This window comes from Camelus bactrianus, chromosome 7, assembly GCF_048773025.1.
Source record: "Camelus bactrianus isolate YW-2024 breed Bactrian camel chromosome 7, ASM4877302v1, whole genome shotgun sequence".
NCBI classification, from domain to species: Eukaryota; Metazoa; Chordata; class Mammalia; order Artiodactyla; family Camelidae; genus Camelus; species Camelus bactrianus.
Genome location: NC_133545.1, coordinates 75,856,454 through 75,869,943, shown reverse-complemented (window position 1 = coordinate 75,869,943; position 13,490 = coordinate 75,856,454). Strand labels below are relative to the sequence as shown.

Sequence of the window (13,490 nt, the reverse complement as noted above, 5' to 3'; positions counted from 1 at the left end):
CTCCTATAGGCAACCACTAATGTATGTATTTTTATTTTAATAAACTTTATTTTATGCTATGGATTGTTGTTTGATATATATTATTACTTTTTGATATGCATTATTTTTAGTTTATATAAACGATATTTAATTACCTGTCTTACTCTGTTTTTTTTTTTTTTACTAAGCATCTTGTTTTTAAGATCAATTCATGTTGCCAAGTGTTGATTGTCAAGGCAATCCTGAAAAAAAAGAACAAAGCTGGAGGTATAACCCTTCTAGACTTCAGATTATACTACAAAACTACAGTCACCAAAACCGTGAGGTTTCAGCACAAAAACACATACACAGATCAATGAAACAGAATAGAGAGCCCCCAAATAAACCCACACATCTATGGTCAATTAATCTATGACAAAGGAGGCAAGAATATGCAATTGAGAAGAGATAGTCTCTTCAATAACTGGTGCTGGGTAAACTGGACAGCTACATGTTAAAGAAAAAATTTGAGCATTCCCTCACACCATATATAAAAAACTCAAAATGGTTTAAAGACCTAAACGAAAGACTTGAAACCATAAAAATCCTAGAGGAGAACACAGGTAAAACACTCTTTGACATATATCATAGCAACGTTTTCTTAGGTGAGTCTCCCAAAGCAAAAGAAATAAAAGCAAAAATAAACAAATGGGGCCTAGTCAAACTTAAAAGCTTTTGCACAGCAAAGGAAACCATCAACAAAACAAAGACAACCTACAGAACAGGAGAAAATATTTGCAAACAATGAGACCAACAAGCGGTTAGTACCCAAAATATACAAACAGCCCATACAACTCAGTATCAAAAAACCCCAAACAACCCAATCAAAAAATGGGAGAAGACCTAAATAGACATTTCTCCAAAGAAGACATATAGATGGCCAAGAGGCACATGAAAAGATGCTCAATATCGCTAACTATCAGAGAAATGCAAATCAAAACTACAACATCAGTCAGAATGGCCATTATTAAAAGTCTACAAACAATAAATGCTGGAGAGGATGTGGAGAAAAGGGAATTCTCCTACACTGTTGGTGGGAATGTAGATTGGTGCAGCCATTATGGAAAACAGATTTGAGGATCCTTAAAAAACTAAAAATAGAGCTACCATATGATCCAGTAAGGCCATTTTTGGGTATATATACAGAAAAAATAAAAACTCTAATTCTTAGAGATACTTGCACTCCAATGTTCATAGCAGCACTATTTACAACAGCCAAGACATGGAAACAACCCAAGTGCCTATCAACAGACAATTAAGATGATGTGGCATATGCATACAATGGAGTATTAGCCATAAAAAAGGATGAAATATTGCCATTTTCACGAACATGGATGGACCTTGAGAATATCATGCTTACTGAAATGAATCAAACAGAGAAAGACAAATACTGTATGATATTACTTATATGTAGAATCTAAAAAATAATATGAATGAATGTATATATGAAACAGAAACAGAATCACAGACATAAAAAACAAACTTATGGTTACCAAAGAAGAGAGGGAGGAGATGAGGGAGAAATTAGGAGTATGGGATTAACAAAGTACTATACATAAAATAGATAAACAAGGATTTACTGTATAGCACAAGGAATTATATTCAATATCTTGTAGTAATCTATAATGGAATACAGTTTGCAAAAACCTGACTCACTACTGTACACCTGAAACTAAGACAATATTGTAAATCAACTATACCTCAATAAAAAAATGATCCATCCATGTTGCCATGTGTGGATTTAATTTGTTGTCTCTGACCTGCTACATAACAGTCTATGGTTTCCACTCATCCCAAATTATTTATTCACTTCTCCACAATGAAGATCCTGATTGTCTCCAACTCTTCACCAAGAGTAATACTTCAGTGAGCATCCTCAGACATGGACCCTCATGGTGCTAGTGAGAAACTCCTGGACATAAATCCAGGAGCAGGACTGGTAGGTCATAGAGTATGTTTAACAAATGGACTAGATTGCTCCCCAGAATGGTTGCTCCAGTCCAAACTCCCTCTAGCAATGCATGGAGGCAAATTCCCTGACTGTTATCCTGTCCAAATGCTGCCAAACTAAAATATGTCAATTTATAACTCATCGCTGTTTTCATTTCTATTTCTTCAATTATCAATGACTTGGGACATTTCTTCGTGTAACAGTTCTATTTTTTGTTCTCTTTTCTACAAAATGGCCTGTTCATTATTTTTGTTCATTTTGCAATTGATTTTGTTTTTTTCTTATTAATTTGGAGGAATTCCTTGCTTATTCTAGACACTTGTTTTGTAACATTCCAAATAACTTCTCAAAAATCTGTCACCTAGTCTTTGTCTTTATTGTCCTTTATGAACAGATGTCCTACTTTGATGTAATTCAATTATTTATTTTTTGCCTTATAGTTTGTGCCTTGAAGTTTTGTTTAAAACTCCTACCACATCTCCAGTTCTCAAAGATTTTTATTTCATATTTTTAACTATTAATTTTATGAGGTTACATTTCTATTGTTTCCTTTTAAAATGTGATTGCTAAAATAACTTTATTCCTCTAACATTATGAGTTGAAACAAGCTTTGGAGGACAGATCCAAGAACCTGACTATTGTTTACATCAGTTGCTTCTATGAAAAGTATGTAATATTTCCAAAATACCAATCTACAAGTGAACTTTTGGAATAGAGCTTACTTATGCATTGAAGGGTACCAGGATATTTATGAAAAACAACTCTAAAGTTACGATACTGGTTTGGCTGTGGCTGTTGGCCTTAGTATCATTACATTGTAACTGTAGTGTTAATCTGATTATAAATGACCCAGAGCAGTGTTGCTTAAGGTGTTGCCCTCGAATCAACTGTCCCACATTTACTTGAATGTGCTTATTAAAATGCCCACAGAATGTACAAAGAGGGAACCCTGATATAAACTATTGGGACTTTGGTTGATAAAAATGTGTCAATGTTGGTTCATTAGAAAAAATGAACCACACTGATGTGGAATGTTGATGGTGGGGAGGCTGTGTATATGGAGAAGGGGATATATAGGAACTCTCCTCAATTTTGCTATAAATCTAAAATCTATTTTTGCTCTAAAAAATAAAGTTAATTAATTAAAAAAGAAAAAGACTCCAGAGCTGTTCCTTAGAACTACTGAAGCCATAATTTCATTTTTAATTTCATTTTAAAAATAAGCATACCAAGTAAATATTATTCTCATAGAAGTTTGATATCTACTACCTGAAAATTATTATTTTAGTAATGATGATAATAAGGCTTGTTAGTTAGCTGGTGAGGGAAGGGACCATTTCAGAGCACTTCAGGAGAGAGAGCCAGAGAGAAATGGGTTTTTGAATAATGAGGGAAGAGTCCCTCCTCCCCAGTTTATTTTAGCTTCTAATAAAAACCTTATAATTTACTTTTGACATGTGAATTTTATTTGCCATGTGTATGGTGAGGAAAATGAAAATGTGTTCTGACCAAAACACAGGGACCTTTTAGCCTAGTGACACTAAATTTTTATCATGTTGTGGAAGAACTGAAATGATTGTATTTTCCTACATTCAGGGGGTTCTTGTCTTTCTTGCTTCTTCTGCCTCCTGGTGGACTCCCTTCACTCCATCACTTCTGAAGCACACCTCTCAGACACTTTTAAAGCCTTGAGTTTGGCCCTCATCTGTCCAGCAGTGCAGTGAAGGAATCTTTAGCCAGGTTGAAATGGGGTAACGTTGTAATGAGTGAGTCACATTTCTATCAGGGGAGAACAGGCTCTCCTTGGTGACTGTCATTGAATTTACAGAGCCAGCTATACGGTTTGAGCTCTTTGAGTAGCAAATGTAAAGGAATAACCCTCTCCGCCCCTGCTTATCCAGAGATATGGGTATACATAGGAAGATTACAAAACAAACTCCCCAAACCTCCAACCAACCAACTCACCAACTAACCCTCCTGTGTCATATCAAAAATATTCATAAAGCTACCAGATGAAAAAAGTCACATTCCAACATGGGATGGAGCGATCTCTAGATCTTAATGAGGTCCCCATTATGACACAGAGTTGCTAAGAACAAAGGGAGACAGTGGGGCAAAGTGGTTACGGCATGGGTTCTCCACTGCATGAATCATGGCATATAGAAAGCTCTGTCTATGTGTTTGTCAAGTAAAATCAAATCTCTAAAGATAAAAACAACTGACAGGTGTCAGACACTGTGACAGACAGTTTACATGCATTATCTTATTTTCACAACACCTCTGTGGGGCAGGTTCTATTGCTGTCCTTACGGATGAGGACGTTTGCCCAAATTCACAGAGCTAGCAGGTAGCACGCATCAATTTCCCAGGGCCGCCAGAGAGCTCTGCTTCCAAAAACGGCAGCAATGGAACTGTAACAGAGAGATGATCAGTTAGCCTACTGTTGAATGAAACTTGACTATTTTCATGAGTTACCTACTGATTCCTAGTTATAATAATTCACATAGATGAGGTGTTTTTTATTTCTCCTCTCTGGGGCTCAGCTTCCTCCTCTGTAAGATGAGGGTGCTGGGTGAGCCCATTGGTCCTTAGCCCTGGCTGCACACGAGAAAGAAACCCCTGGGGACTTCCCCTACCTGGGTTCACCTCATGCCAACTGAATTAGAATCTCTGCAGTGGGACCCAAGCCCTGGACTCTATTTTAAAGCTCCCCAGGTGACTGTAAAGAACCAAGGATTTCTGGCTCTAAATGTCCTCACTCTGTGATTGTATTTCAACATTTCTTTAGCTTGACCCCCCGGTACAGATGAGAGGAGACAGATGGTCATTCACCCTACGTCTGAAGATTTAGTAAGCCCACCACTGACATTTTTCCTCAGGTTGATTTAAAACCAAAAACCAAAAACCAACCAAAGAAATAGTCACTCACGTTTTTAGAGACTTTTCCTGAACAAGAGACTTTAAGACAGCGTCATCTGGTCATCTGCTACCTTTTACCAATCTAAATAGCATCTTTGAAGCCCCCCTTACCAAGACCAGGAAAAGGAACCCCCCCTTTTTCTCTTTTTTAAATGGGCGAACTGCTAACAAAGCTTCTCAGAGCCGAGACAACTGTACTTCTCCTACCTGGGTGGTCAGAGAATGTCTGGTTCATTTTGTACATTGGCACCAAAAGGCCAGCCTCTGGTGAGGAGCTAGCAGGCCAGCAGATGGAGTTTGTTCATGTGACGTCTTCTGGGCTTGTCACCTTCTCTGGGACCAGGGACAGTGTTTTGGATTTTCTTTGGAGAATCTGCTCCCTTTTGAGCTCTCCAGGTCAGAGCCCTCCTTCCAGCAGGTGCTGGACGGGATGGGCTGGGTCCAGCTTCTCTCCAGCAGCTGGCTTGTCTAGTGGCTCTGTCAGGACATGTGTTGGGGTGGCTGCCACTAACACCCAGGTGCTTCTCTCCTCGGCTGAATTCTGCCCTCCAGATCACTTGACAACATCATCACTCTTTCTTTTGGTGGCTTGACAGCACATTGACTTGTAGACAGCATTGCCTGGCAGTTGCCAAAATTCACATTTCATCACCTGGTTAATCCAGGTACATTTTCAAAGTTGACGTGGTCAAGTTAAATGAGGGAGAGGGTATCTATTCAGGCCAAACTAATATCCCCCCCCCCCAATGCCCCAATCTGAGGCCCATACTACACGTGCAGGGAAGCAGGAAGAAAAAGTCCATCAAAATGCATAGATGGAGCCCCTGCTGAGTTTCAGCTGGCCGACTAACTACAAAGACGTGGTTCAAGGGTGATCACGTTGGCTGTTACAATGGACTTTTCCCCAATGCAGTTTCTGGAGTTTGGATTTTCAATAGGCTGCTCTAAAACAGATGCTTTAGCAAGAAGAGTAAACTCCCCACCTCTCCTCTCATCCTTTCCTACCCTGCTCCACAACACATTTACTGTACTTTTTCATTTCTTCATGGTTATGTTCTCCTTTGTTTATTTAATACGGATAGACTCAGCAATGTTTTTCCACAAGCTGATTTTTTTAAAGCCTCTCAGCAGATGAGACCTTGTGTGTCAAACTGTCCTTGGGAAGCAGTCTGTGCTTATTATAGCATCATCTTTCACTGGTGCTGGAGTAAGGCAGCTGTCAGGGATGGGCATGCACTCGCTTTACACGGAGGTGGCAACAGCCAAGTGCCCTGGGGAAGCCACAGATATCAGAACGGCACTGGACCTCAGGAATATAACCTTGTACCTGCAACACTACATGGTCTCTCCAAAAAGACTGAGGGCAAAACCTCATCTCACTCATTTCAAATCTCCCAGTGCCTATCGCTAGCCTTGGTACACACAAGGCATGGAAGAAATGTTTGATGAGTTGAACGCCACAGTTTTGCCCATTGCTTGGCACACAGCATGTGCCCAGTACATTTTTGTGGCAGTGTAAATAAGGCCTAAAGAGGTGCACTGATTTGCCTAAAGGGGCAGAGTTACAGTATATTGTTCTAACATGTCATTCTTTGATTCTTTAAAAACGTGAATCTGTGTGTAACATGCAGCAAAGGACAAACTGCTTCACATACAGAAGACATGTTTAGTGGGGACATGAAACATTCACACAATTTTTTCATGTAATTGATTCAATAAAAACAATAATAAAAAAGTGCTCAAGGTTATTAAGCTTTTACTATGTCCTGGGAACTATAATACTGGAGATAACAGGTAAATAAGACATAGTCCTTGCTCTCAAGAAGTCTAGAGTGAAAAATGTGATTTGCAGGGGTTTTGAGGGATGGTCATATTTTGTGAAGCACCAATAGAGACAACACCTATTTCTACAAGTAATCTCAACATTTATTTAACTCAATAGTATCTGCTTGGCGCTGTGTTCTCACCCACCCTACTAGATGTTCAAAACAACTCAGTCTTTTGCCAGGGACAAGCGAAGTGACAGGTTACATTTTCCGTCTGTTTCTTGATCTCACAATGGAACCTGTTAGCATGTAGCAAGAATGTGAACATGACTTGCCAAAAAAGATTCATGCACATTAAAAAACCAGTCTGAGTAGGGAAGCTGAGGCCCAAGGAGATTTAACTAGAATTAAAGTCAAGAACACTAATGTTTCACCTAGTATCTGTTCATGCCCAGGTAAGGCGCATGGAAAAGAACCGGAGACCCCAGGATGGATGAATAAAGCTAGAGGGGTTCATTTTTAGGAAACTAACTAGATAAACGAGAAGAAAATAAATGACCTGAGTATATTTATGGGGGAGAAGACATTTTCAGAGGTATAGCTGAGGTCTAGAAGTTTAAACATGTAGATGAGATGATGAGAAATAATAGATTTGCCCTGAAATAAAGTTTACTCTAATGAGCGAGTCTGCATTACATGTAAAAAAGACCCAGTAAATTTAGAAAGAGGTAATTGATCACTAATTAATTTCAAAGACTGGGGCGCCTACCAAAGTACACAGAGTACACAGATCTGAAAGTAGACTCAGTCTTAATAAAATAAAACTGAAAAAGAAGCGGCCACAGATCAGTAACTTAGAAATAAGAAATACAGTCCACAAACCTGGGTGGGGCCTCATGGAGGTTATGAGACTCCCTGTTTTCAGTTCTCAGGATAATATTGTTAAAAGGGAAAAGGTAAGGGTGGAGGTGAAGCTGGTAAATGTTAACCTAACTGTGAGACTTCATTTAAAGTTATGCTGGAATATTAATTGAAAATCTTGCACAACATGAATTTGTTGTATATATTTTCCTTTATTTTTCATTCCCTCCTCTTTCTTCTCACTAGTTTAATATTTACCTAGAGATTCTTTCTCCAGGATGGAAAAGATCACTCCTTATCTCAGAGACTAAAAAGATCACTGGAATGTCAATGTTATTTTGGCTACTGGAGTAAAGTGGGTAACAATGGAGCACGTGACAGTCATTCAGAGTCAGCACCGCTTTGCCCTCAGATTCTTAAACCACTTCTGACTGGAAGTCTGTTCACCGCAGAAGGCTGAGAGGAAGATAAATGGCTTTGAGAGGATCATTTAAGGTTGGGTACTGGTCAAAGAGACAGCTCAATGTTTACTTGCTGGATGGACTAGAGTCAATCTCCTAAGTTCAGATGTTGTCCAAGTTACCTCTTGGCATGGAGGATAAATTGAAGGAGACAATTTCTAGCAACACATCCATGAGCAACTCTGTACAGCTCTCTTCCTTCCTCTACACTTTTGGATGTCCTCTCCCTCCTCCTCCCCACCAGGGGTGGCACTCTGCCCTGGTACCTAGGGAGGGCAATGGACAGCACTGACCTCATGGGTTTCTCCAGATGCCCAGCAAGACATGGGGAGCTATGCCGCTGGTGAACGTGTAACTTTAACCATAACAGACACAATAACAATTTCTAAGTAAGTCAATAGTTTACAGTAGAAGAGGGTATAGCAAGGAGGCACGTTTCAACTTAATGGAAATAAAAACTTTCTAAGGTTAGATCTGTGCAACAATGGAATGACTTTCTCATGAGTGAGAGATCAGAATCTATTCACTCATTCATCCAATAATTCACTCATTCAGTACATAATTATTGAGTACTTACATATGCTAGGCATTGTTCTAGGCACTGAGGATACAGTAGAGAACAAAAGGGACAAAAGCCTCTGCCTTTGTGGAACTTTTCTGTGGGGAGACAATTAACCAGAAAAAGAGGTAGGATACACAGTGGGTTAGATAAAATGTGTATGTAACACTTTAGAGAGGTTGGCCAGGGAATGCCCCATTGAGAAGGCGATATTCGAGTAAGACCTCAAAGAGGTAAGGGAGTGAACTCTGAGGTTTTGAGGAAGAACATTTGAGGCAGAGGGAACAGCACATACAAAGACCCTGAGATGAGACTGTCCCTGGAGTGTTTGAGAAACAACAGGGAAGTCAATGCATCTGGAACAGAGGAAACAAGGGGGGAAAGCTGAGACGAGGTATGAGGCGCCAAGATGGAGGCAGATCTGCAAGATCTCGGAGGCCATGGTAAAGGACTCTGGCTGTCACTCTGCACAAGACCATCCAGTCACTGGAGGGTCTTGAGCCGAGGAATGGCAGGATTCCACCTCCCTTTAACAGGACCATGTTGACTCTGCTCTGTTGAGATCAGACTTGGCCTAGACCAGGATGGCAGCAGTGATGGGGTGAGAAGCGGGAGGATTCTGGATATATTCAGAAGGTAGAGCTGATAAGATTTTTGGATGACGTAGATATGAGTTGTGAGACAATAAGAAGAGTCCAGGATGATTTAGGTTTTGGTCTGAGCCGTTGGCAGGATACAGTTGTCATGAACTGAGATGGGAAGACAGGGGGAAGGAGGTTTTCTGGGAAAGATTAGGAGATCAGTTTTAGAAATGTTAAGTGTGAGAAGCTAATTAGATATTCAAAAAGGGTAACCAGTTGTGTCTATGAGACCAGAGTTCATTGAAGAGGTGGGAGATGGATTAAACTTAGGAGTCATCAGAGTGTAGATGTTATTTATAGCTGTGGCAGAGATGAGATCACCTGGGATATGAGTGTAGACAGAAAGAGTGGAGAGGTAGGGAGGAATCAGCAAAGGAGATTGAGCAGAAAGAGCCCCACAGAGGGAAAAGGAAATCAAGGTAAGGTCAGTTTCTGAAAGCCAACTCAAGAAAGACTTTCAAAATGGGGCCAGTTAACAACTGTAGAAAGTTTGCTGATAAGTCAATACAAAGAGGGATAATTGACTATGAAATTTAGCAGTTAGGAGATTGGGGGTGGCCTTCATAAGACAATGTCTGTGAGGTGCTAGGGGTGAAAACGTGAATTGAGTGAGCTTATGAAAGAGGAATTGGAAGCTGCAAGTACATAAAACAACTCTATGAGCACTGAAGTCTGCTCTAACTCTCGGATTGATTTGAGCCCTTCTGAAAAAGTGTCAGGATATTTGCAGATTTTTAGAGGCACACTCTGAGGAGCTTTGAGGACCACAAGGACTCTGTTCAACACAAATCCCAACAGGAAATAGACAGTTCACTATGGCCTTAATGCTTTAATTTGAAGCATTTGATGATACTTTCTTTCCTATGCTTCCTGATCTTACCTCACTAGGTTTTTATAAAATTACAGAGTCAAGTAAGAGGATGAGTTGGAATTCAAGGCTATTCTCCATTCTCGTGTATATTAAACTTTTCATTAAATAACATTATCTAAAACCTACCAAATGAAAACAAGACTAAACTCTTACTTGTGGGAGGGCTGATGGTCAAGTGGAAAACAAGAGAATCAGCATCCACTAAGAGCTCTCTGATTCCATCCTGTTGTGTAATAGAAATAACTTGAAATTTCGAGTAAAATGATATGTGATTGAGTCCTGGATCCATTCCTTCCTAGCTGTGAAAATTTGGACAAAATATTTAACTTTTATGAGCCTCAGTTTCTGATTTGTAAAACTAGAATGATGGTAACTATCTCACAGGATTGTTGCAGAGATCAAATAAAATGTTATATGGGGAAAATGATTAAAGATCAGTTAAAGCCTGGTTACCAGTGGGGGAAGTAGGTGGGAAGGGATAAACTGGGAGTTCGAGAATTGCGGATACTTTTATAATATATATAAAATAGATAAACAAGTTCACGCTGTATAGCACAGGGAACTATATTCAATATCTTGTAGAAACTTAGGGTGAAAAAGAATATGAAAACGAATATATGTCTGTTTATGTATGACTGAAGCACTATGCTGTACACCAGAAATTTACACATTGTAAACTGACTATATTTTTCTCTCTCTCTATATATATACACAAATTAAAAAAAAGGAGTCAGTAAAGCCTATATCAATATTGATTATAAATTGCTTTTACACAATGCTTTTGTCAGACTCTCCCAAGCCTATGGAGGCAGGGCTGGATGTTATTATTGCTCCATTTTAAAGAAGGTGAAGCTGAGGCCCTGAGATGTGAAGGGACTTCCTCAAAGTCACACGATTGGTAAGTGCCAGAGTTGAGACCAGAAACAAAGTTTTTGTCTCTGATCTGGGGCTCTGTCCACTGTTAGGGTGTCCACATGGACACCATGTGATATGGGAATCTAGTGTGGCAAGGAGACTGTGCTTGGGACACAGCTTCTAAATTTGACTCTTTCTCCTCTTGGTGGTGTGAAGGAGTGGGATGTGACAGCAGGACTGGTGGGGGGGGTACATGAGTGAGGGAGAAACATGCAGGCATCTCGGACCTCCTTCCCCTTGACCTTTATCCTTCCCTTCTCCGAGTCACCACGTGTGGCTAACAAGTCCTTCAAAGAGCCTTTAGTGTGTTCATTGCTCTGAGGGTAGAAGCTTTCACCACGCCCAGAGCATCCTTAAAAGGACATCACGGAAGGTGTCTCTCAAATTGGAATGTTTCACAGCTGGAAGAAACCTCAGATGCTCTTAGACCATCTGCATTTCATGGACAAGGAGGCTGAATTCGGGGACTTGAAGGTACGAGCGCAAGGCTCCTTGGGTCACGTCGCACCAGCTCTGGGCGGTGCACGCTCCTTCCACTCCACCACGCTGCTGCTCCAACCAGGCTGTGGCACAGCGTGGTGCCTTAAATCAACATCCTGACGCGTTTCTCAATTAGTTGTTTAAGGAAAATGAATTTATCCTAACTCCCCCTATTATAGCATTAAATAGGGCTTAAACCACTTAATAAATAAATGGTAGCTGGAGTCACCTCTTGATGGATAATCATGTTTTCTCATTTGCAGTTAAAGTGCTAGCAGACAAAGTGACTTTAAAACTGCTCATGAGAGGACCCAATTATCTGATAAGCAATTCCAAAGACCATATACACAAACGCAGAGACAGACCTCTTTATGAATGGTGTCTGCCAAGGAAAGAGATATTTGTGGCAAAGGAGCTCTGGAAAATGTAATTATTTATCTTTTCACAATTAATGAAAGAAATTGAAAATGAAGCTTTCATTTCCATTCCTTTTTATCTGGATGAAACTTTAATTTTACATAATTAAATTGACTTCACAGTTCAGTGTGTTAAAATACGCAATTAAGCAGCATATCAAGGTTAAACGCCTACTGTTGTTGGCTCATTTAGGAATCATGCTGCCGAGCTCCCAAACAAGAATGAACACCTGCCCATCTGCCGTTATCCCCAGAGCCAGGGACAGCACACAGCCTGCAGGGCTGGCTCCCCAAATTCACGGTATGCAGTTGAGTTTTCTTGCGTGTGCCAACTCTTGTATAAAGTCAGTTGGATATTTAAAGAGTTTTCACTGCTGTTTGTTTTTCACTGGGAGGTTTTTTTTTTGGCATGAAAAAAGTATTCCAGGACTTTAATGGAGCTCCATAGATGATTATCTCTCATGGAAGTTCCTTCTAAGACAACACATTGCATCATCAAAGTTGTTGCCTTCTGTTTGGTGAAAGAACTTTACAACTCCTTTATTCAAATTTTGCCATTTCACCATTTATGATAAATTTCAGCTAAGACCTCTTCCACATTATCTTTACACTCCTGGAAAAGGAGGGCCTTATGCATTGTGGTGGGAAGTGTGGTATGGGGACATAAAAATGGGATGGGAGTGAGTACACAGGAAATTTATTTTAAGAGGCAATGGTTTGTAGAGGTGGACGTGTTCATCTGTGAGTCTCCCCCTGTTTTCTCTTTGAACAGCACCTTTGTGATGGCTCATTTATGGCTCTGGAGCTTCCTATGCTCCCTTTCACCTTAAGACGATTAGAACTGAGCTCCCTTCCCTTCTCTGATACGTTCTGTAACAGTGATTCTTGTTCTATCCATTGGGATGGCTGTAGGGAAGGATTCATGCATCTAAGCAGTATCTTATTGCATTTGGTGGCTTTTCCAGATACATGGGGGAAGTGTGTTACTAGATTAATTATGAAAGCCACATAAAGAAGAGATGATCATGACATGAAACCTTTCAGGTCAAACTTCTATGAATTGGGGGCATATGACACATTTGCAGGTTTATTTTTTCTGTAATGCTCCTGCTCCTTATTATAGGATGGAGGTTGTTAGGAGGATTGGCAGACTATAAAACTGGAAGATTGTAAATGATATTACAGTATGTATAGTGATATAACCTATATCAGGATGTACAAATGTTTTCCAATTTTGAGCCAAGGCTTGAAGTATGGTATTGTCTGCTTCTGTGATACCAGAAGGCATCATGGAATTAATAAAAGCATCTAAACATAGGCAAAACAGTCTCTGACATAAATCTCAGCAATGTTCCCCTAGGGCAGTCTACCCAGGCAATAGAAATAAAAGTAAAAATTATCAAATAGGACCCAATTAAACTTATAAGCTTTTGCATAACAAAGGAAACCATAAGAAAAACAAAGACAACCTATGGAATGAGAGAAAATATTTGCAAAAGATGAGACTGACAAGGGCTTAATCTCCAGAATATATAAACAGCTCATATGACTTAATAAAAAAAAAACAAACAACCCAATCCAAAAATGAGCTGAAGACCTAAATAAGCAATTCTCCAATGAAGACATACAAAT

The 13,490-nt window shown here is 39.8% G+C and overlaps 1 protein-coding gene across 9 annotated transcripts in view; it reads right to left on the bottom strand.

Moving 5' to 3' along the window:
* LHFPL3 (LHFPL tetraspan subfamily member 3) overlaps positions 1–13,490 on the bottom strand; it is a 554,580-nt gene that overhangs the window by 146,741 nt on the left and 394,349 nt on the right. For 5 of the 9 annotated variants that reach the window (XM_074367633.1, XM_074367632.1, XM_074367626.1 and 2 more), the window contains one exon: positions 2,542–4,380. The exons of the other annotated variants lie outside the window; for them this stretch is intronic. In XM_074367633.1, coding sequence (XP_074223734.1) covers positions 4,310–4,380 — 71 coding nt within the window. In that variant the 3' untranslated portion in view covers positions 2,542–4,309. Of the gene's footprint in view, positions 1–2,541; positions 4,381–13,490 lie in introns of those variants that run through there. 9 annotated transcript variants of the gene reach the window in all.